Here is a 23,325-nt window from a genome sequence, read left to right on the forward strand (position 1 = left end):
TTCCTCGGCATCTGCGGGGGGTCACGTTCTCCTCCTGATGGGTCCTGACCTGAAGTAGACATCCTGCAAAATGAATTGTAGTTAGTATTTTTAATTACTATGTAATTACTATTCGACGACTACGGTTATTACATGGTGTTAGTCATTCATCGTTGTCACTCGATGTAATGTTAGTATCGACATCAACATCGTCTCCCTCAAAAACGGCAAGCACGTTTTCGACGACTGCGGTTATTACATGACGTCCATGTTGTGCTTCAACTCCAATTCTGACCAGTAAGACAACTTATAAAAGATGCTCTTTTTGGTCCAATTCAATTCGCACTCAGCGCGTTTTCGTTTACCGATATGCTTGCCGGTTGTCGTGGAAGACACACTAGTCAACTGATCGAGTATGTCTTGCGCAGTCAACTTGACAGGTTTCAGGCGCTTCTCGTGACGATTTACGTAGTGATCAGTGCTTTTCCTCAATCGGTGAGGCGTAGGCAAGAATCGACGATGGTCATAGTAGACAATCTTGTTTCTAATTTTCATAGATGACGTCTCAATGTTGCACGTGGGGCAAGCAAGATACCCTTGGCCACTCCATCCCGACAAATACGATCGAGCCGGAAAGTCGTTTATCGTCCATAGAAGCGCGGCACGCAACCGAAACACTTCATCGTTCGCCCCGTCTCGCACTTGGAATCCATTATCCCACAATTCTTTCAGCTCTTCAACTAGTGGTTCTAAAAACACGTCCATGTCTTTTCCAGGTGAGCTCGGTCCAGGTATCAAAAGCGTTAGCATCAAGTACTCTTTTTTCATGCACAACCAAGGTGGCAAGTTGTACGCAGTTAGTACCACGGGCCACATACTATACGCTAGACTCATTTCCCCAAACGGGTTGAACCCATCAGAAGCTAGTCCCAGACGTACGTTACGAGGCTCTGCAGCGAAATTTGGGTGTCTCTCATCTAGATTCTTCCACGTCGAACCATCTGCAGGATGTCGCAAAACGCCTTCTTCTTTGACGCGATCTCGTTCATGCCATTGCATCTCAAGCGACGTGTGTCGAGAAGCGTACAATCGCTTCAATCGATCTTTCAAGGGAAAGTATCGTAATATCTTTTGTGATACATTCTTTCCGGTTGGCTTCCATCTGCTCTCATTGCAAATTGGGCACACTTCAGCTTTCTCGAGATCTTTTCGAAATAACACACAATTGTTGATGCATGCGTCTATCATATCGTATCCCATGCCGAAACGCTTCAGCTTCGCCTTTACCTCGTAGTGTTTTTCCGGAATTCGATTACCAATTGGGTGAGACTTCCTCAAGAGCTGCAACAATTCTGTAAACGACTTGTTCGTCCAATGGTTCGTGACTTTGATGTGCATCAACGAAACCAAGAACGACAAAGACGAAAACTCTTTGCACCCAGGGTACAATTCTGCTTCCAACTCAGCGAACAAATCTTCCACTTGCTCATCTGCACGCACTTCACTCGGAGTCGGATCCGTAAAATCGTCGAAGTCCTCGTGATCCATTATATCATGGAGAGCATCGTGCAATCCACCGACTCCTCTTTGGTTAGTCTCGCTGGCATCTTCTACCATTCGACGTTCGCCGTGATGATACCATTCGGTGTATCCCGGAGTAAACCCTTTGTTCAAAAGGTGATTCTTTACGACCCCGATGTCCAGACATCTCACGTTATTGAAAGACTTACAAGGACAACGATAATGACCGTTTTCGTTCGGGAGTCTGCTTGCAACGCGGATAAACTCGTTAACCCCTGTTTTATATTGCAAACTCAACCGATTGTTCTCGGTAATCCAGTCCCTACTTGGATTTGACATTCTTCTGAATGAGACGGGAAATTGGGAGATAAAACTGAATCGTTAGAATTCATTTTGTAAGAGTGAATTATTGACATTGAGAGGTAAAAGTGAGAGTGAATATTTGAAATTTAAAGTGAATTGTTATGAAATATTGAGAGTGATGAATTGTTAGGAAATTGAGAGTGACTCGTTAACATTTGAAAGATTCGAGAGCGAATTAGTGAGAGTGAAAGAGAAATTGTGAAAAATATGTATTAATTTGAAAAAATGGTTAGAATTCGTTATATTACAAAGAGTTATTATTCTACCGAAAATTCGGCAGAGTTTCCCCTAAAATATTGACTAACCAAAATCTGCAATTTAAAAAAACACATATATAACCAACCAGGTCTATCCTATTAACATACTAAATACTAAACCGAGCCTCTGTGGCTCAGTCGCAATAAATTTTCAATAAGTTTAAATTAAATTTAACATGTTACTAATTCAACAAATTGCAATCAAATTACACTAAACATGTTACATTAAATTACACTAAACATGTTACTAATTAATTTAATATGTTAATTTTAACTTAATTAATCTAATCTAACATATTACATATTATTAAAAGTAATCAACTTAATTAATCTAATCTAACATATTATATATTATTAAAAGTAATCAACTTAATTAATCTAATCTAACATATTACATATTATCAAAAGTAATCAACTTAATTAATCTAATCTAACATAGTAATCAACTTAATCAATCTGATCTAAAATATTAGATATTATTAAAATAACTAACCTTTTCCGAGGCAACGAAGAGGCAACGAGCTACGGCGGGGGGCTGCAAGTGACCAAGCTGCGGCGAGAGGGTTGATCAAGAAAATAACTAACCTTTTATTACATATTTCATATCACAACAATAAAAGAAATATGTTAATGAAAATAACTACTTAATAAATTTAGTTAAATACCCATATCATGAAAATATTTTTTTATAACTATTTAAAAAAAATTAGTTAAATACCTGTGTCATGAAATGTATGTTTGAAATTTTTTAACCTGATTTAATGATGGGTTGATCAAGAAGGTAACATGATTTGAAAAAAAAACCCATGAGCAGTCGACATTACCTGGGCACGGCGGGAGCAGCGGGGCTGGACGCGTGGCGGGGCTGGTCACGGCGCCGGAGTGGGGGTCACGGGCGGCGGGGCAGCGGAGCGGCGGGCTGGTCACGGCGGCGGGGCGGCACAAACTGGTCGGCCATGGAGAGAGAGAGCTCATTGAGATTGAAAGAGAGATGGGGAGAGAGAGAGAGAGAGAGAGAGAGAGAGAGAGACGTACCTTGGAGGAGGACGGCGGGGCTGGACGCGGGCGGGTCACGCGTGGCGGGGCTGGACGCGGGGCTGGTCACGGCGCCGGGGAATGGGGTCACGCGTGGCGGGCTGGAGGCGGGGCTGGTCGCGCGTGGCGGGGCTGGACGCGGGGCTGGTCGCGCCGGGGACGAGCGTCGGAGAGAGAGAGAGAGTTAGAGAGAGAAGAGAGAGTTAGAGAGTGAGAGAGGCGGTTTGGGCGAAGAAGAAGACGCTCGGGTATTTAACATACCCTAAAACTATTAGGTGCGACACTGTCGCACCTAATAGTCATCAATGTCGCACCTAATATGACTATTAGGTGCGACACTGTCGCACCCAATGTGAAATTCCAGAACCCAAAATATTCGGGGGAAATTTCTGACCGTTTTAAATTTTTAAACCCATTAGGTGCGACAGATGTCGCATCTAATGGTATTAGGTGCGATAAATGTCGCACTCAATAGTATCAGGTGCGACAAAGTTGCACCGGATAGCACTAATCATCAGCGAAATTTTTAGTCGCTTGGAAGACTATCTGGTGCGACATGTCGCACCTAATATGTGCTTAGGTGCGACATGTCGCACCTAATACCCTTCCGCACCTAATATGTTAATTTGTAGTAGTGATTTTCTGGATAAGTGGGTAATTAACAATAATTAACCAAACGTTGGATATTTTGCAAATTTCATATTTCAAATTGGATAGTTAACTACTCTACCCATAAAGAAAAATGACATTATGTGAAACCCCGAAAATTAATTTATTATAAAATTTAGATGTTTATAATTATATATGAAGTTTAAAGTTCAAAATTTATGCTAATATAATATGTGTGGTTTATTGTTTTTGTGTTGTGTTGTTTGTGCCTACTTATTAATATTTGTGTATATATATATATATATATATATATATATATATATTATCTATTTCTTCAGATTGCCAGATTGCTTACGTTACTCTTATAACATATATATATATATATATATATATATATATATATATATATATATATATATAAATGGCGGCAAAAGTCCTTAAAGTTTCCAAAAACAACTAAGTTAGTCTCTATTCTTTTTTTTTTACGGTGAAAGTCCTTAATGTTCAGTTTTCCTAATTCCGTAGGTCCTTAACCCCATTTTGACGTTAATAAGTAACGATGTTAGGTAAAAAAACGTTAGTTTTGACTGAAAACATATTTTAAGTAAAAAATTAAACAAATAAAAACAAATAAAACAGCCGTCAAAGACCCGACGGTGGCTCCGCCGAAGCAGCTAGCGGCGAGAACCTTTCTGTGACGCTGGTCAGAGTCCTTGAAATTGTCATTGTAAAACCTCTGCGTGGCCTTGGAGTATTTGGGCGTTGGTGGATGTCCTGTCCGTCGACTACGAGGAGACCGTGAAGGCGGTGGTGGAGGGGAGCGTGGCGTCGTATATTTGGGCGTTGGTGGATGTCCTGTCCGTCGACTACGAGGAGATCGTGAAGGCGGTGGTGGAGGGGAGCGTGGCGTCATACTCGCTGGAGGTGCGGTGGGAGACTGCGGGCGGGCGGCGGCGATCCGGCGAGAGGCGGTGCAGAGGACGACGGGGCGGTCGCTGGGGGGCTGCCGGTGGAAGGGTTCGACTACAGGACGATCCTGGGGCAGTGCTGCGAGATCCCAGTGGGGATTGCGGGGCCGCTGGTGCTGGATGGCTTCGAGTTCATGGTGCTCATGACGACCACGGAGGGGTGCCTGGTGGCAAGCACCAATCGCGGCTGCAGCGGTGCTCCTCGGTCTTCTTCTTCTTCGTCTTGTTCTTGGGGGCTGCGGCTGGACCTTCTTGTTCATTAAAGGAAGTTGGGGCTCTGTTCATTTAAGTGACAACAATGGGGTTTTATTTCCTTTATTTGTTTAATTTCTTAATTAAAATATGTTTTCAGTTAAAACTAACGTTTTTTACCTAACATCGTTACATATTAACGCTAAAATGGGGTTAAGGACCTACGGAATTAGGAAAACTGAACATTAAGGACTTTCACCGTTAAAAAAAAAAGAATAGGGACTAACTTAGCTGTTTCTGAAAACTTTAAGGACTTTTGCCGCCATTTACTCTATATATAATTAGTCTGGTAGTTGTGATAGATATGTGAATATACAAACTACAGATTTAGTTACGTAACACATTGAATTCTATAAAAAAGTTATGCAAGAATTTAATCTATATGTTTGTTTGCGTTTTTTAATTATTGAATAACCAGCTAATAAGTTTTCTTTATTACTTCGTTGTGAAGTAACTTGTGTTCGGTACAAGAAAAAAAAAACATAATCTTCAGACTACTTTTTGGCATGAGTATTTTGCGTGAACAAATAGAATATGTAGAAGAATAGTGTCTTTATAAATTAGTTGTGCATTACGTTAAACGCATTCGCATTCTCAGCTCTCTTCCTCCCGATCTCTCATTGAAAATCTGATTAGTCACGAAGACAAGATGTCGCACACAAAGTGTTAACAATGTGTTCGACAACTTGCTTGAACACAGACAATGGATAAACAACAAACAGTGCGATAAGAAAGAGACACACAATATGGTTACCCAATTCGGTGCAATACACCTACGTCTGGGGGCACTCTGCTAGTGGAAAGGATTTCACTATCTTGTAGTCATTAGTACACACAAGGTTTAAAATGATTACAATCACCAAATCAAAAAACCTACCAGTGAATACCTAAACCAGGGACTCCCCCTGGATTTGAGATTCGCCCCAATTCCACTCTTCGAGCAACCGCCTATGCTCGGATGACTTTCAGTCTTCAAACGATCGTGAGTCTTCAATCACGAGTACACAGAACCCAACTCTCACATACACTCAATCTTTCTGGAATAGTGTTTGAGAGAATACACCGCTCTTAACAAAACACAAAGCCTCTCAATCCGCCGGTCTTACACGTCTAGGAGCTCTAAGTATATTTTATCAAAATCATCGAGGCTGCTAAGGGGGAAGCGCATAGCTTTTATAGCAGTTGTACAGGCCTAGAAGTGTATCTATGGTTTCCTTACCCATCCTCACACGAATATCGCGCAATAAAGTCACCAGCGAGGCAATCTGGCAGTACTGGAAACTTGCCCGAAATACTGTCTGCGCACAGGAGGAAAGATGTCTTACCAGAAGCTAAGCATGAAGACCGACATCTTTGCACTAAAAATAAAGCCAACATATAACGTAACAACACTCATCCCACTCTCTCTCATTCCTTTTTTTTTTTCCTTTTTTTCCAAAATAAAAATAAAAACCATAATCACCAAATAGTCATCTTAATCTCTAAGTTTTGGTTCAAGACGTGTTAGTGAGTTTTTCAACCTCTTCTAAGGTACTTTTTCGTGATTAGTTCATACTATTACTTTTTTATGCTTTTATTTCGATTTTCATAAGAAAAATTAGGTTTAATTTTTCCTGTTCAGAAATCAGTTTTAAGCAGTGTCAAAATCGCACGTTTTAAGCTACAAACGATTTTTTAAACTAATTTTTTTTACAAAGTATACCTTCATTTGTTATTTAATTGTGGTTCAAAATTTAGAATTTTTTGAGTTATCAATATTATTTTATGAATTTATTACGATCAGTGCACACACTTGTTTTTGCCCTAATTCTTTTTACAACAAAACGTCTTGTTTATATACCTACAAACTTTTTTTTTACCTAATTTTTGTACACGACTTAGTTCTATATGTTTTTGGTATGTAGTCCAAATTTTAGAATTTTCGGATGAACACAGAATATATTTGGAATAAATTTCAAACAGTGCGCAGAATCATTCCAAAACAGTTTTTGTTTTAAAAAGACTAAATATTGCTTTCTTATACTTTCGATTTTTATTAAATAATCTGAGCATATTTTGTATATGCCTCTGATGTAAGAAGTGTTCCAAATATCATTTTTCTTTTACTGTAATTTTTATAGATTTATTTTTCAAAAATTTTATTTTATCGACCCTAAGGGTATTTTCGTAATTTTACACCTTCAGCCGAAATTCAAATATTTCCAGAACCTCAGTTGTCTTTAAAATTTCTTCGACAGAAGCTAAATAATATTTTCCATCGATTAGGCTCCGAGCCGCTTAGATTTCTTGAGTCGTCTAGTTTTCCTGAGCAGTTCATGACCAACGGTCGTACTTTTCGAAACGAATGTGAGAATAATCTCATTGCAACACGGATTAGTTCAAAAAAAATAAATTGAATGTTACTGATCTGAATTATTTGCATGTTATGCGATTTTGTTGTGTGATTGTTTGGAATGTGTTGATATGACGATATGTGAGTTTTTAAGTAAGCTATAAATTAGATAGCTATAGCACGTCTTTTACTTCTATGTATGTTTATATTTTATGTCGTTCATGTTTTAACTTAACGAACACGAATAACAACCCTTATTTTTCCGAAAATCTAACTACAAATTGTTAAAAAGTACGCAAAAAAAAATGTTAAACGTGTGCTCAAAACGTACATATTTTAAAGAAAATTTGAAGATTTTCAACAAAATTTCAACACCAAAATCAAAGAATGAGCGTGATTGTGTTTGGGTTTGAGGTGGTGTTGTTTTGAAAATCAAGAGTAATATTGACATTGCACAAGGCCAAAAGTTTTCTTTATATGCACAAACAAGACGGACCTTAACTTTCAGGAGTAATATTTATCAAGTTTACGTTTTCCTATAATAACATGTCCGTATATCTTTTACTTCACACACCAAAATAACCCACTAAATAGTGATAAGATATAATATATATATATATATATATATATATATATATATATATATATATATATATATCCAAAATTTGTTATAGAATTCAAAGGCACGTCGATATCATTTTCTTGATTTTGATTATATCTTTGTGTTGTTGTCATCACGATATAGAGACCACACAGTGACACAGCGTTATAGCTTCAACTGAAAAGCTAAAGCCCTTTTATTTACTTTTTGTTTCATTTTTTCTTCTTCTTGATTAGCATGCTCGTATGTATAAAGTCATTGCATAAAGGAGAGAATTGTGATGTGAACAGCTTAACAACATATACGTATAATCAGATTCCCCTAAAAACAAAACAGCCTTATAGAGGGACTTTTCTTTTACATGATCATCATTGGTAGATAGTTTTTCTTCTTTTCATTTTTCTTTGTGCTGTGCTGTGAAGGATGTTTCATATATGCCCTTTAATCAAAACCATATCCAGCTATCATAAATAATTTTATAATATATAATCATGCAAAAGGGTCTCGAAAAACATGGGCGAGGACAAAAAAGCTTTAAAAAAAATATTCCATTTCACCGAGGCACATTTTGTTAACAATGACTTTGTTTAGTGACATATCGCTTTCATGTTCTGAGAGAAGCCATCACCTAAATCCTGGGCGAGAAATAAAGAGAGAACATAAAAAGAAAAGGTTAAAAAAAAAAGCTGAGATCAATTTTATGAAGCATTGGATTTTATGATATGAACACTTTCGGAAAAAAAAAAAAAAAGGAGCAGTGTAGTTATGATCAATCATTGTAGAGAATGCTCAATATTTCATGCTGCATATCTTTTTTTTTCTGTTCAAGTACTACTGATGAATGAACCGATAATGATTATTGATTTTGTTGTTTGTCTGTCTGTCCTTTATTAATAATGATAGAAAATCGAAATACTCATGCTTAAGAACGAAGAAATCAATATTTACGTTTATAATTATCGTATATATAATGCGGTTGCGGTACAGCTTTTCCAAGTCTTATCTCTATTAGAATTAGACACTGGTTTCCAAAAGTCCTTATATACCTAAAAGCTTTTTGTGTATGGCGAGAAAAAAATATTTACTTTAAAATACGAGACAATCAAATTATTTTACAGACCAGGTTAATTATCTCCTTTTATAACACACACACTACTATCAATTTGCATCCGGCTGAATTCGAGCACTATATTTTGTAAGCTATATAGTATCGAAGCATCTAGAAGAAAGTTTGTTCATATATCAAATAATTAATAAACTAATCATATTTACAGTTTTAAATTACTATATAGTCCACCGTAAATATTTGGTAGATAGACATAATAATTAAGTGGCAGCATGAGAACGATTTACAGTTTCCAAATTTGCCTTTTTAATTTGATAAATAATATTTAGTAAATATTTGGTAAATAATGTCTTATAGCTATTTACTAAAAATTGACTAAATAATAAATCATAAATATAAATATGGTTATATATCTACTGGACCTATTATATATTCAAGCATATATTGAACGTAACATTACTGTGACTAAAATTTGTGGTTATGTTAAATAACTAAACGTATGTAACAAAGCATAAGCTATTATTCAATGTGATTTTGCGAAGAAAGTTTGGCATGCGAAAGGTTTTGGCAGAATTTGGGATTTCGACTCTGCTATTAGAGGTAGAAAGAGGCTGGAAGCTCTGTTCGAGGTCAATGAAGAGAACAACAAAGTTGGCGGAGTCCAAGATGAGCTCATCACCAAAGGGACGATTATTATAGAAGAGCTGTGGACGAGCCGCAACACGAAGACTTTCAGAGAAGGAGAAGCCGACTTCAAAATTTCGTGCATATAAATCGCTGATAGATTTGCAGAACTCAAGAACATAGGAAGCAACGAAGAGACGAGCCAAAGCAAAGAGATCGAAGAAGTGACGAAAGTGGGATGGATCAGACCTCCCGGGGGGCGATTCAAACTCAACGTGGATGCGGCCTTCAAGGGTGGAAAGGAGGCGATCGGCATGGTGCTCAGGACAGTGGCTGCAACTACCACGGAAGCTGAGCTAATTAATACAATATATAACTAAATATTATTTTTATATTACTAAAATGGACATTTTTTATACAAAATACTCTAATGAAGATCTATAAAAGTTGTCAACTATAATATTATTTTAAAACATATTATTTATTTTTTTTAGTTATTTTACATTCATTTTATGTTATTTTTTATAAAAATATTGATGAGTATTGGTGTCATATATGAGCACATTACCAGATTATGACATTTTAAGTTTCCCACAATGCAATAGTAAAAATGAGATAAAAGTATTATTTAATAAAAAAATATATTACTTTAGAGTGCTCTTAGACCATCACCATCTCCAACCCACGCCATTTTGGTGTGGGAAGTGATGTTTATAGTGTGGATTTTGCTCCAATCCACACTATTTTTTTTGGCACCAAGATGGTGTAAAAAATGGTGTGATGAATACTGTATCCCCAAATTTGGTGTTACATTATTCACTCACACCATTTTGGTGCAACAAAATTTTTAATTGTAAATTCATTCTTCAAACAAAAAATAATTTATAGTTTTGACCCTATTTAAATCATTTATAAAAATAAATTACTTATCAATAATTAAAAAAAAAAGAGTAAATAAGATGCATAGCATTAATTAAACACAATACATACAAAAAAAAAAATTCACACCAATTATACTAATGAAAATACAATATCAATAAAAAAAAATTAATTTACCAGACACGACTCATCCTGTCTATTGGAAGGAAATGAAAATTCCATTTCCAATAAGTCACCTTCCATTTTTTTATTGGAAATGGTATTTCCATTAGACATTTTGATGTCTTCTATTGCTTATTGGAAATGTAATTTCCGTTAAGCTTAATGAAAATATGGATTTCCATTAACTTCCAATAAGAAATTTAAAAAAATTTAAAAATCAAATTTAAATGATAAATGAAAAGGACTAAACTGTTAAAATTTAAAAACAGAAATGTAGTAATATGTGAACTGAATTTTATCTCTGCTAATAACTTTTTAAAAACTATAATTAAAACGTAACTATATAATAAGTTTAAAAAAAAAACTTAAGTATATGATATAAAAATTATAAAAACGTAACTACTTAAAAAAAATTAGAACACTAGCTTAAGTATTTATTAAATATTTTATAAACTTAATTATCTAAAAAAATTATACTATATGTTAAGTATATAATAAATATTATATAAACTTAATTATCTAAAAAAAAATTAAATTAGCATTGTAAGTATAAAATAAATATGTTTTAAACTTAAGTATAAACTTAAATATTAGAATTCGGATGTATTTATAGGAGAAATAAAAAGTGGGTTAAAATTTTAAAGATTTGTGTAAATTTGGAGGATCAACGGTCAAATAACGGATAAATTTTCTCAACCGTCCAGATCATAACCATTAATGATCTAACAGCTGAGATTAAATAATAAAAAATAAAAACACTCGCACTACAACGTTAGGTAACGTACAAAAAACCAAATCCAGAGACATTTATATCTTCTTTATATGCCTTCCGACATGTGCAGACTCACCCTGCCATTTCCGTCTGACACGCGGAAGGAAGTTCTTGCATCCGTGCCGCGCGGCAAACGGCACTTCCGCGAGGCCCAAAGCGCGTACGGAACTCATTCCTTCCGTGGGATACCCATCCGAGAATCCAAGATGACCCACGACATAATAAAAAAAAAAACACAGTTTGATATGGCAGTTGCAATAATTAAGTGAAAACTTACACTAAATTTATGTTGTGGGTTGAAAATAGTCTTAACATTAGTGCTGCTCTTATATGAAGATGTAGTGGCTGATGCAAAGAGTTTACTGGTGCCCAAGAACGAAGGATCAAAGGAAATAGCCTAAATTAGTTGCAATTTTGATATTTTGGACTAGAATAATAGTAACTATATTTTTTTATCACTTTTACTTATAATTGTAGACTTATATATCTATAATTGTTGGCAATTATACTTGTAAGTACAAATTATGACAATTAAATACTTACATGTTTGTAGTTATTATTAAAAGTGTCCGAAAATATAATTACTACAATTTTGATCCAAATGATTAAAATTGTTATTAGTCGAGGCCATATCAAAATTGCTCATGAAGTTAGTAAATGGGCTTTTCTGTATGGTTTTATTGGGTTTTGAAACTTTCCAATTCTTGCTCGGAATGCTCTAAACTCTGATTTGAGGTTTTAATGGAAATTTTTTTTTCTCATATTTCAAAAAAAAAAACAAACAAACAAACAAATCAATTCTCTCTCAACTAAGGAAATATCATAATAAACAAGAATATTAAGCTAAGTTCTTTAAAAAGAAAAAAGAAAAGTTTAGCTAGCTCGGTGGGTAACAAGTACAACGCTATTGGCCAATTCATTTTTTTTTTTTTCCTTTCACTCCTCCCTATTTCTGAATATGGCCAAAGGCTTACATGCTTTTCTTTTGTGACAAAAGACAAATACAACCCTCTGATAGAAGCGTTCATACAAAAGAGATGATTAATTGGGTGGGGGCTCTCTAGTGGGCGTGGGGGTGGAGGTGAGCGTGCTGAGGTGGCGGCGCGGTTGCCACGGTGGCGTTGAGATGACTTGGCGGAATGCATTGGTAGCACTTTGTGAAGAGGCCAAAGGTGTCGATTTGGTGCACGAAGTTTACCATGCTCGCCCATCCACCGAATCCAAACCCGACCACTAAGACCCACACCACCACAAACGCGTTTATCGCGAAAGACCCGGCCCAGCCGCCCACGAATCTCGGCGGTCGCTCCACCGCGCTCTGCGTCAATCACAGCCGTCCATCAGTATCACAACATTACATATGTACAGTATAATAGTTCCTAATTAATTAGTAAATGAGCTTACAATTACATAAAAAAAAAAAATTAATAAATGAGCAGTAAAGATAAAGATGTGGGAACCGATATTCTGCCTCATTGATTCAGCACGAATCTCGTGCTTTTCAGTTCTGTTCTGTTGTGGCCCGAGGTATTTTATTTATTTATATTTCTAGGTTCCTATCGGTTTAGGAGAAACGGGCGGGGTTTGGTCTGCTGGTAGGACTGTGACCACACGCTATCTCTTTACTTTTTTCAGTAATTAAAAGTAAAACATAAATGTTTGGTAATTAAGAGGCTATATAATACCTCTCGTGCCGTGGCTGATTTGTAGGTGAAAATAAAGGCGAGAGCCGGGATGATGTAGACGGTGAAGCTGACGAGAAGAGATCCAACGGTGGAATTGATGGGACCAAAAAAGGGGAAAATAATGGCCAAGAACCAGATGGGTACGACCACAGGGAGTCTCGCCGCGGCGCGCTTGCACATGCTCTTGCACTCGTGCATCCCAATCGCCTTCTCCCACACAAAGTACAACGGCGTACACGCGAACCCGAACGTAATAAACTGCCACACAAAATCAAATTCCATTAATAACTAGTTAATTGGGTTTAGAAAATGGGATTATTATGAGATTACTTGGTGGATGAGCATGAGAATGACGGCCATGTCCCTGAAGGGGGATTTGGGGAGGAGAGAGAAGGCGTTGGAGTGGTTGAGAAGAGAATCGCCGAAGGCCCAATAAACGGCCGATGCAGATGGGAGTGTCAGTGTCAGCACGTACACTGTCGCAAACAAATATATCGCCTTGAACTTCTGTGGCTTCCACATCGCGTGCATTATTTCCCTGTTTCATTTATTACCACATTCATTTTCATTCCTTCTTTCTTCTTCCCACATTTACACTTGGTCAAACCGTTGGACGCTCTCGTTATTAATGACATCCCTTGTGCAGTTGTATTACTGCTTGTATTACTACCAAATGGCTTTTTTTTTTTTTAAATGAAATTATCATATGATTGTTAATAATTATTGGGAAAAATAAAGGATTTTTGCTAGATCAAATTCAAATCTAATCGAGTCCTCTACTTGATTGTTAGCATTATTGTTTTTATTTTTCCTCCATCAAGACATGGGACTTTCTGCCAGCACGCCTAGTAAGGGCAAATTGGGAATTTTCAAAAAGTAAAATGAAAAAAAAAACATATAAAAGTTACTTTTTGACAAATTAAACATATTTTTGCTATTAGAATCTCATGGTCAGGCGGCCATGTCCAAAAGGTTTAGTCATTTTCGGATTTCGGTTAATGACAATAAGCCCCACGTTTACCTAACACTACTTATCTTATGAAAAATATTCCAATCCAAAAAATAAACCTTAAAAAAATGAAATAAACAAAACAATAAGCAAGAGCATGAAAATACGACTTTATTGTAATTGTCTTACACAGTAACGGCATGTCCCCCAAATGTGTAGAGAATGTTTGTTGCACCTGTGAAGTATAGCACCATCTTTGTTGGACCAGAATGCTTCACTCCTTCAATCTGTTATTAAATTATTCATCACAAAAATAAATTAAACACGATACTAATCTGAAATCCTAATATGTTATTTTTCAACATGTAAAATATATGTAATTGTATACCTGGCCATGAGTGAGTGAAGCGATGGTCAAGTACCATGCAGTGTAAGTCGTCATAACGAGGCCTAGAAAAGACCAGATTCTGTAGTTGTGGAACGAAGGAATGAACACAGTTGTGGCACAACAAGCTCCGAATATATATGTCCATGTTCTCTTGTCCAGATTGTCATTTATGTAATATATGTTGCTGTAATATTAAATGAAAAAAAAAACCAAAACATTTACATGTGGATACACAGAGTTGGTAACTACCTTGCTAGACAGTAAATGTATAATATATCATTTCTAAGAGAATTATAATTAATAAAAATTTGATACCTTGCACAAGCTATGAGTTGAATGACAGATCCGAACATAAGAAATGTGCAGTTAAAAGCCAAACCCACGTTCCTCCAATGCTTTCCCAATAATCCATCAAGAACTTCAAACCACTATATACGTACACACATACACAACAATACAAACTTTCAGCAAAAATAAAAATTAAAATAATACAAACGCTCTCATTTAATTACTTCCTGATGAGAAGTTAAAACCTACCCATGTGATGTGATTGCACGGACTTTACAATAACAGTAATTTTTTGGTTTTATGTATATTTTTTTACCTGGATAACATGGTTTCTGAAATCTACTTTTTCTCTTTCTTTTCTGGTTCTATACTCGATGTAGAGAACGCTAATCAAATAAGCAGTCCAACTTCCCAAAACTCCATAGAAGAGCTGAAACAAAATGCCTGATAACATTCCCAGCTGGGAAAACGAGTACGGCAACGTGAGAAGAACTTGAGCCACCTGAAAATAAAACAATAAACAAATAAATAGATATTAGTACTATATCTACACTCAACCGCATATATGTACAGATGAAGTGAAATGTGACCTGGTTTGAAGCACAACTAAACCAAGCATCATAAGCAGAACCGCCGTGCCAAAAGAAGTCGGAGATTTTTGTTTTGACGCTGTTTGGCTTGCCCTCAGTTTCCATTTCAACGTAATTCCCAACTATCACAGTCTCAACAACAACCTTATCTGACGAAGCCATAGCAACAGCCAAATACTATATATATATATATATATATATGGTGGTTGTAGTAGTGTGAGAATATTGAAGACGATGCTTGTACCAAACTACTGAGTATGATGTTATTGTATCTCTCGGCTCTTTTTCTCTCTTTGTTCTTGGTCTTTTAATTTTTTTTTTTTCTTTTTTTTTGTTGTTGTTGCTGTAATGGTGATATTTGGGTGAGAGTGCAAAGTGAGTGAGTGATATTCGAAACTATGACAAATGAGGGTTTATATACAAGACACTACGAAAGATTCTCGAAGCTTGAGAAAGACCAGTGTTTTTGAAAGGTATTTCTGAGAAACGGTTTTGGGAACCGAGTAGACGATAAAATATATATATTAATTATTATAACTAAAGAGTAAGTTTGTTTTTCTTCCAAACAATTTTTTTTAAGCACCGTTTGGATTTTATATTATAATATTATTATAAAGCATTACGGTAAAATAAATCAACATTTTTTTAATACGATAGCTTAATTACTTATTAGGCGTGAGTGAGTGAGTGAGTGGGCTGTCCGCACGGGCGGGTCTCTCACTTCCCTAACCTTATTATTAAGTCATTTTCATATTAATTTCCCTAAACTATAGCCCTTAATCATGCTTCTTAATTACAATCTCGCCATTTTCCACTAGACTATAGTCCGTGTACCCAAATTTAGCACAAACAAACCTTTTCTCGCTTTGGTCAAATTAATATAAACACATGGGCACTCTCTTTATTCTTGAAAAAAGGCATGCATGCATAGATATTGTCTTATTCCATTTGATAGCCCCATAGAAGTAAAATGCAACTTCGGTTAATTAAATATTTTATATTTAATTTTTAATTGAAATTAACCGAAATCTTCAATAAATTATTAAAAAAAATATGATATGATTAATGTTGAAATGTTTGCCATATATATAGTATTTGCAATCGAGGTGCACTGGTAATTGCCATATATATAGTATTTGCAACGTGAATATGCATTGATGATTCAAACTCATCAATGTCAATGCACTGAATTTACTTTGCACAATTTATGATGATCTTTATTAATATCAATATTTTATATATTATATATTTTTCTTAAATATGGATATAGAATAATAAAGTGCATTAAGTTTAAATAGTAAAATTTGATCACAGATGATCAAACGGGTAATAGTGGTAGTATTGTTTTATTTTTTCATTAAAATCATTCAATAATTAATAATGTAAAGTTTGGTACATCGATTTCAGTCATTTCGGGTAATTGAGAGAATTTTTTCTATGTTAACAATTAATAATTAACCTAAAATTTCGATTATAGGTTAACCACAATTAATCAAATTTCCTCTTTACATAGAAGGAATACAAGTAGATCAACGAGATTGTTTTTCGTGTGTGTATCTTAATTATCGAATATTTTCTTCTTATATTCATGTGCTAGCAATCAATGATTCCTCATACTAAATAATTCTAATATATAGAGGTAGTGACATCCTTCTAAATTCATCCATAAACTTTAATCTTAAACATGGAAGTCCTTTTTTCTTATTAGGATTTGAACTCTTCACTTCTCAAAATAGGTAAGCAAAAAAATCAGTATAGATATAGTGTCATGTGATTTTTGGTTGTATGGTTTTGATGGTAATAAAAGCATGAGTAATTTTTAAGAAAACAAATGTTGTATAAGAACAGAACAAGATAGGGGGCGAGGGGGACAAAGCGCAATAAATAAAAATAAATGCATCAAAGATAAATAAACGAGCAAGGGAAAGAGTGAAAATTATAACAAAATAGACCACATGATTGCATCCAAACGGGCGTGGTCGCTTTAGAAGAGAAAGAAAGCTACTTTTATCACATGGCCTTAACCCCTCGGGGACTATGAGAATCAATTTTCTCTCTTTCTCTCTCTACTACCTTATTTCCCAAAACCCAAAATTTTATTTTCGGAAAAAAAGAGCATTTAAAAATTAGCTTAGTTTAAAACACGACTACAAATTGCACAATTTGCAAATTCACATGTTTGTTCTTTATGTCACATATGTAGTTCTCTTCCATATTATATCTTATACACACAAAAGGACAAATATACGGGCCGATTAAGAAAAGCCTTTGGGAAGTAGCAATATCATGTGCCATTGGAATACTACGTCTTTTTATTTTCTATAATTTTATTTTTATTTTTCTTATTTCCTTCCTACTGCTTCTCCTAGAATAGTATAGTAGTAATTCTTTCTTTTATTACCATTATTCTGATTCTTTCACCTCTTTATGCATTGCTGACAATGGTATACCTTTTCCTTTATTGTTGTCCTCTTTCCTTTATATTTTCCCCAATGGAGACGATGAAAAATTAATGATTCTTTTTTTGTGCATTTATTACCCAAGCTAATTATAGCTTATTCTTAATATTATTATTTTATATAAAGCTAATTTAAGGCTCTATCGGCCTAAAGCAAAAATCTTATTTCGTTTAAAGCAATATTTTTTTATTTATTAATATTATGCGGAAGTCAGATATTTAATATCCTGCATCTTTTAGTGCAAGCGCATAAAACAAATCAAAAGAAAAATAGTCACACACTTTTTTTTTATAGAAAAAATTGTACATAGTTATTTGAAACTTATTGATTTACAAAATAATCAAAGTTTCAACTTTTCAACTGTATAGTCAAATTTATGTTTTCAAAAAAGTTTTAATAATCAAGATTAAATTTTTTTTAACGATTATTATAAGTAATTTATCACTATAAAAAAATAATTTTGGTATCAAATTTTTTTTTTAAATGAGATTACTGCATATTTTAGCTGTTTCATTAAATTAAGATAAACTTTAACTATTTTATAAATTTATAACGTTAAATTGGCTATTTAGCTACTTCACTTTTTTTTTTTTTGGGAAAGTCATAGACTTGATTAAAAGTGAAAAGAACAAAACCAGCGAAGAAAATTTTTTTTTATTTTTAAAATCACAAGAAATTGATATGTCTAGCGTAAAACTAATGATATAAATCATTAACACAATAAAAGGGACCAAAAGTTAAAGTCAAATAAAAAAAAAAATTCTATCATATTATTATATTCAATGTTCTGTACTTCTCTATATAGTAATTCTTAATTTAATTTGGAGATCACCTTCGAGGTTAATTGCTTACCTTCCATTCCCTTTTCAATTTTTTTTAAACAATTTCATTTTGATCTGATGATGATAAACTAATTAAAAACTGAGGGAAAAATAGCCAATTTTAAAGTGCAATAATTATTAGAAGTGTGTATTTTTTTACACATGCTCCAACTTGTCGGGATTATCATTTTAGTCCTTAATATTTTTTTGAGTACTGCTATTTATCCCTATTCACGATTTTGAACGATCGAATCAGAGTTTGACACGTGGGCAATTTTAAACTATTTATCACTAAAGCGTGAGTCGTAAATCGTGCCAAAAATCATTTCCGTATTTTTTTTTTCTTAGCCCATCTCCTGAATTCTCTAACTTAACAGTTAACTATTTTTATCATTTTCATCCATATCAGAAGGAAAAAGAAATAGTTCTGTAATACAAATGACTCAATTGATAGGCATACATCTATATTGATTTGTATATTTAAGATTTGAAACTCTAACTGAACATAATAACAAAAACGATGACGTGACAAATGTATTTTTTGAAAATTGTTGAAAGGCAATTAGGAAAAATGGCTGAATCGTCAAGATTTCGTATTCAGGGGTCTTTGGTGAAAAGAAAGAAAATATGGGATAGAAAGTTAAATAAAAAAACAAAGAGCATGAGTTTCGCAGGTATTAATAATATGTCTTTGTGCAGTCCAACACATTGATGGGTTTAGTTTTTGTAGGTCACACCCACAATATCTAATTGTTTGGCCATATTTTTTATATTATAGCCTATCTATAGGACCTGAAATACTCCAACTGAGACTTTGTCTCCCTGACCATATAGTTTATTGCAAGTCTAGAGCACAACAATTGTGATGAATTTATTTAGACTTTTCAAATTATGTTATTTAAAACCTCATACTAGAATCATGCACTCCTGAAATATGTTTTAAAATAATTCAAAATTTGTTGGCAAATAAGGAGAGAAGGGTTATATCTAAATATATAGTAGTATACGTTATTATGAGCAGTGGTTTGAATTTATTCTTTTATATGGTCAAATGGTGCAGCATGTGTAAGACAAACATAGACAAAGCATGTTATGACTTTGAGCATTGTCTTGGAATTATATTTGAAGAGCCTCTATAAGGTGAGATAAAAGAAGGGACACTATAGAAAACGACTTTGTTCTAATAAGTGTGGTGCAATATGACAAATATAGACAAAGCATGTTTCTTGCTATGAGTTTTTAATTTCTTCGATTTATTTGTAGCTATACAAAGTGGGGGACCAAATTATAAAAGGCCTATGTTTCCTTCAATTTCATTATTATTGTTATTAGACAGTTTCTTTTTCTTTTCCCCTCAAATTTGCATATATGCAAAAATATATTGAATGATATAGCGTGGTGAAGATTTAGCACGCTAGGCCAAATTTAAGGTGGTAAACACTTGATGATGATGAGTCAACCTATGATGAACAATAATTTATTCAACTAGTTTTAGGGTTTTTTTTAATATTTATTTATAGCATAAAGATCGAGTCTTGACTAGTGTATACAATGTCATATAAACACTTGATTCTAGTTATGATAGTCTTTATACGTTTGAACCAGAAAAATAAAATCTCATCATACAGCTCATCAAAAATTTATTGACCTTAAATCTACTCTCAATGATGTGAATCCAAATCAAGGAACATCCTTAATATAAGTCTCTCATACCTTTTTTTTTGTACGTCTTAGTTTCACAATATCATATTGTATATTTCAATTTCGACTAATTTACTTAAAGATTTGCTTCAAACCCTTTTCTGTACCCACCAATGATTAAAGCCAAGAAATGAATCAAACTTTTGTCATGCCTTTTTTCCCTTGCGGTGAATGTTTTTGACCTGTTTGTTGTTGGCTGATGATGATCATGTATGAGCTTCACTTTTTGAGATACTTAAGAGACATGAGTTTTAGAAAAAAAGAGCAAATTAACCGCATATGAACTACAGCTTGTGGGTCCTTTATTCGATTTTTAATCAGCTCATTTCCTAAGTAGTAGGATTTTTGGTGTCTAATTTTATCTACGTATATATATATATATATATATATATATATATATATATATATATATATATATATATATTTGTGGGTGTAAGAAACGTAATGTAATTGGATTTAAAACAAATTTATCAGAAAACAGCATAATGTGGGGTTAACTTTCTGGCCTCCTTATGGAGAGCCAATTTTAGGACCAAAAGAACACCATATTTAATGAAAATGTGTGCTACTTTAGTTTAGAAATCCCTTATGTAACCCATTAAAGCTGCCCAGTTCGGACAATGGCTAATCCAAATGGAAAACAGAAAATAAAATTGTCCAAGTTTTGGAACTAAGTAGTGTCCTTTTTCTGGCTCTGAAAACGACTTGGTGCGTTTTGAGTGCGGCAAGGAATCCTGGTTAGAATTTTTTTTCTGAAAACGACACGAATTTCTTTCTACTGCATAATATATTTGCTGCTCTCTTAATAAATTGGCATTGGATTTGTTTGGCCTACACGCTAATAATTGTGGTTAGATAGTCACACTTGTGCTCTGATATTCGCTTGTAGTTATGAAGCTTTGCATGGTTAACAGCTAGATATTCTTTTTTACTGAAGTCTGGGGTAAAAATAATATTATGATATTATTAAACTCTAAAGAATAGGAACTACAAAATATCAAAGGGATATTTGATAAATTCCCAATAATTGGCAACCTATGGGATTGAGAAATACTCTTTGAGACTTCTGGATTAAATTGCGGAATCAAAACACCTCTGAAATTTCATTTTCCGAAACCACAAAATAGGCCACCAAAATTTCCGTTCTAGAAGTGTGGTAATACTCGCATTCTTTCCCAGTTATTACCATTAAGGTAATGAATTGTTTTTATAAAATTTTGGGCTGTTGAATTTTCTAGCAATGGAGATTCAACGGCCTAGCCGTTATTGCATATTGGGATTCTAAGAACTTAAAAAGAGTTTATTTTTAGCCAAATAATTTATTCTTCTATAAATACTACCTCATTCCACTCTTTTTCCTTATAATTCAATTCATCCTTCTCTCAACTCCCCTGAAACTCTCTCAAATCCACTCCAACATGTGTGAGTTTATAATATATGATTTTGATTTATAATATATAGATTTTATTTATTATATATAGCTTTTTTAAAAATAGTTTTGATTTAATATGATTTTAAATATTTAAATATAGTTTGTGTACCTCCATCGATATTTACATGGTGTGAGTTTATCTCTTAGTTAATTGTCAAGTTTCTCGAGATCTCAATAACCGTCTCAAAACAATGAAATCACATTCTTCAACTCTCACAATTTTGTTCCATGAGACAAGTTTCACTTGAAATCTTCGAGTTGTAGAAGTAACACAAAAACATGTTTCCGATCTTGTGAAGGATGGCTCGTGACATACAAACTATCATGGTCTCAACTTTTTTTTATTCAAAGCCGGATTTAGTAGCTCGAACTGCATCATCGATGATTGGAGATGTAATTCAAACCCTGAAATGATCGAGACATTAGCAGTTGGAAAGATTGGATATTCTTCATGATAGGCTAGATCAAGAGTAATTCGTCAACAACGATCTCATGGATGATTTTACTTATGATTTCTCAAGAAAGCAATATTAAAACGATAATAAAAACGAGGAACATGACTTCGTTGGTTTCAAGGTGCGATCGGCTATTGAGTTCAAATGAGACAAGAAAAAGCTAACGGTTCTAATCTCACCTCTCGGTTTTATCCACTAACCTCTCTTGAGTCGCTAGGGACCTAATAGATTAACGAGCTTACACTTCTCAGTTGGGGCTCTATTAAAACAACCTAGCGCACTGAGACAGAGGCTCAAGCGATTATACCATCTCCCTTGTCTTTCTATAGATTTGGGTGGACTAATGATGAATTGGTTAGATCTCACATATCTTTTACCTCTCGACCTCAAAACATTGCAAATACACTCACTAATTAGGTAGCTACGCTAACTAGGAGAATCAAACTCACCCACAACCCATGAAATTCCTCGTTTGACTTTTCTCTCTTGAAGAACACTTCTATCCTAAGCCATGAACCAACACACACACCCATTCACCAACTACATCGTGTTTCTACTAAGAATTTAGCTACTCATACTAGAAGATAAGCAAATCAAGATAATGAGAAGAGTAACCAACAAAGCTTTCAAGTAAAAGACATCACAAATAAGCTAAACAAAACAATTCTTTACAATACCTCTATTTTTTCCAATATTCAACCAAACATCAAAATTGCAAAGTAATAAAGTAAATCAAACTAAACCATACTCAAAACTAAGATCAAAACTCAAAAATACCAAAAATCACAAAGAATCTTAGAAAGCAAGTAAAACAAGAAACAATGAAAGCATAAAAGAAGGAGATGAAGGGGTGATGGTAGATGAGGTTGTCACTTCTTCTTCTTCTTCTTCTTCTTCTTCTTCAATCTCAAGCTTTCTCTTCTTCAATGGCTCTACAGACTCTCCAAAACTTATTATTTTCCTACTGCGTCTCTCCTAGTGAATTTGGACCAAAGTAAGGCTATAAGGCATTGGAAGCCTTATTTTCGGATCCTTCTAGACCATTGGTCTATCATTGTGCACGTAGCGCAGGGTCTTGTGCGTGTCGCGCAGTGTTGCACGCGTGCGCATTCATCGCGCCATACTTTGGAACTTTGA

At 34.4% G+C, this 23,325-nt stretch overlaps 1 protein-coding gene across 1 annotated transcript; it reads right to left on the minus strand.

The window, feature by feature from the left end:
* Positions 1–12,208: 12,208 nt before the first annotated feature.
* On the minus strand, positions 12,209–15,838 carry LOC149389664 (auxin transporter-like protein 2). The gene is made up of 8 exons (XM_089622029.1): positions 15,321–15,838; positions 15,047–15,232; positions 14,758–14,870; positions 14,443–14,626; positions 14,244–14,341; positions 13,436–13,643; positions 13,106–13,363; positions 12,209–12,738 (listed from the first exon to the last, which is right to left on the minus strand). The coding sequence occupies exons 1-8, from the start codon at positions 15,480–15,482 to the stop codon at positions 12,481–12,483; spliced, it is 1,467 nt and encodes a 488-aa protein (XP_089478155.1). The 5' UTR covers positions 15,483–15,838; the 3' UTR covers positions 12,209–12,480.
* Positions 15,839–23,325: the final 7,487 nt, after the last annotated feature.

This window comes from Urtica dioica, chromosome 8 (assembly GCF_054948205.1).
Source record: "Urtica dioica subsp. dioica isolate 48M chromosome 8, U.dioica_male_clone48M_v1_H2, whole genome shotgun sequence".
Classification (NCBI taxonomy): Eukaryota; Viridiplantae; Streptophyta; class Magnoliopsida; order Rosales; family Urticaceae; genus Urtica; species Urtica dioica.

Excerpts from the sequence above, each read along its gene's own strand:
- LOC149389664 (XM_089622029.1), bottom strand. The coding sequence starts at position 15,482 with ATGGCTTCGTCAGATAAGGTTGTTGTTGAGACTGTGATAGTTGGGAAT. Across the intron at positions 14,871-15,046 it reads TCAGAAACCATGTTATCCAG|TGGTTTGAAGTTCTTGATGG; the intron begins GTAAAAAAATAT and ends GTACGTATATAG. Across the intron at positions 13,644-14,243 it reads GGGGGACATGCCGTTACTGT|GGAAATAATGCACGCGATGT; the intron begins GTAAGACAATTA and ends TAAATGAAACAG.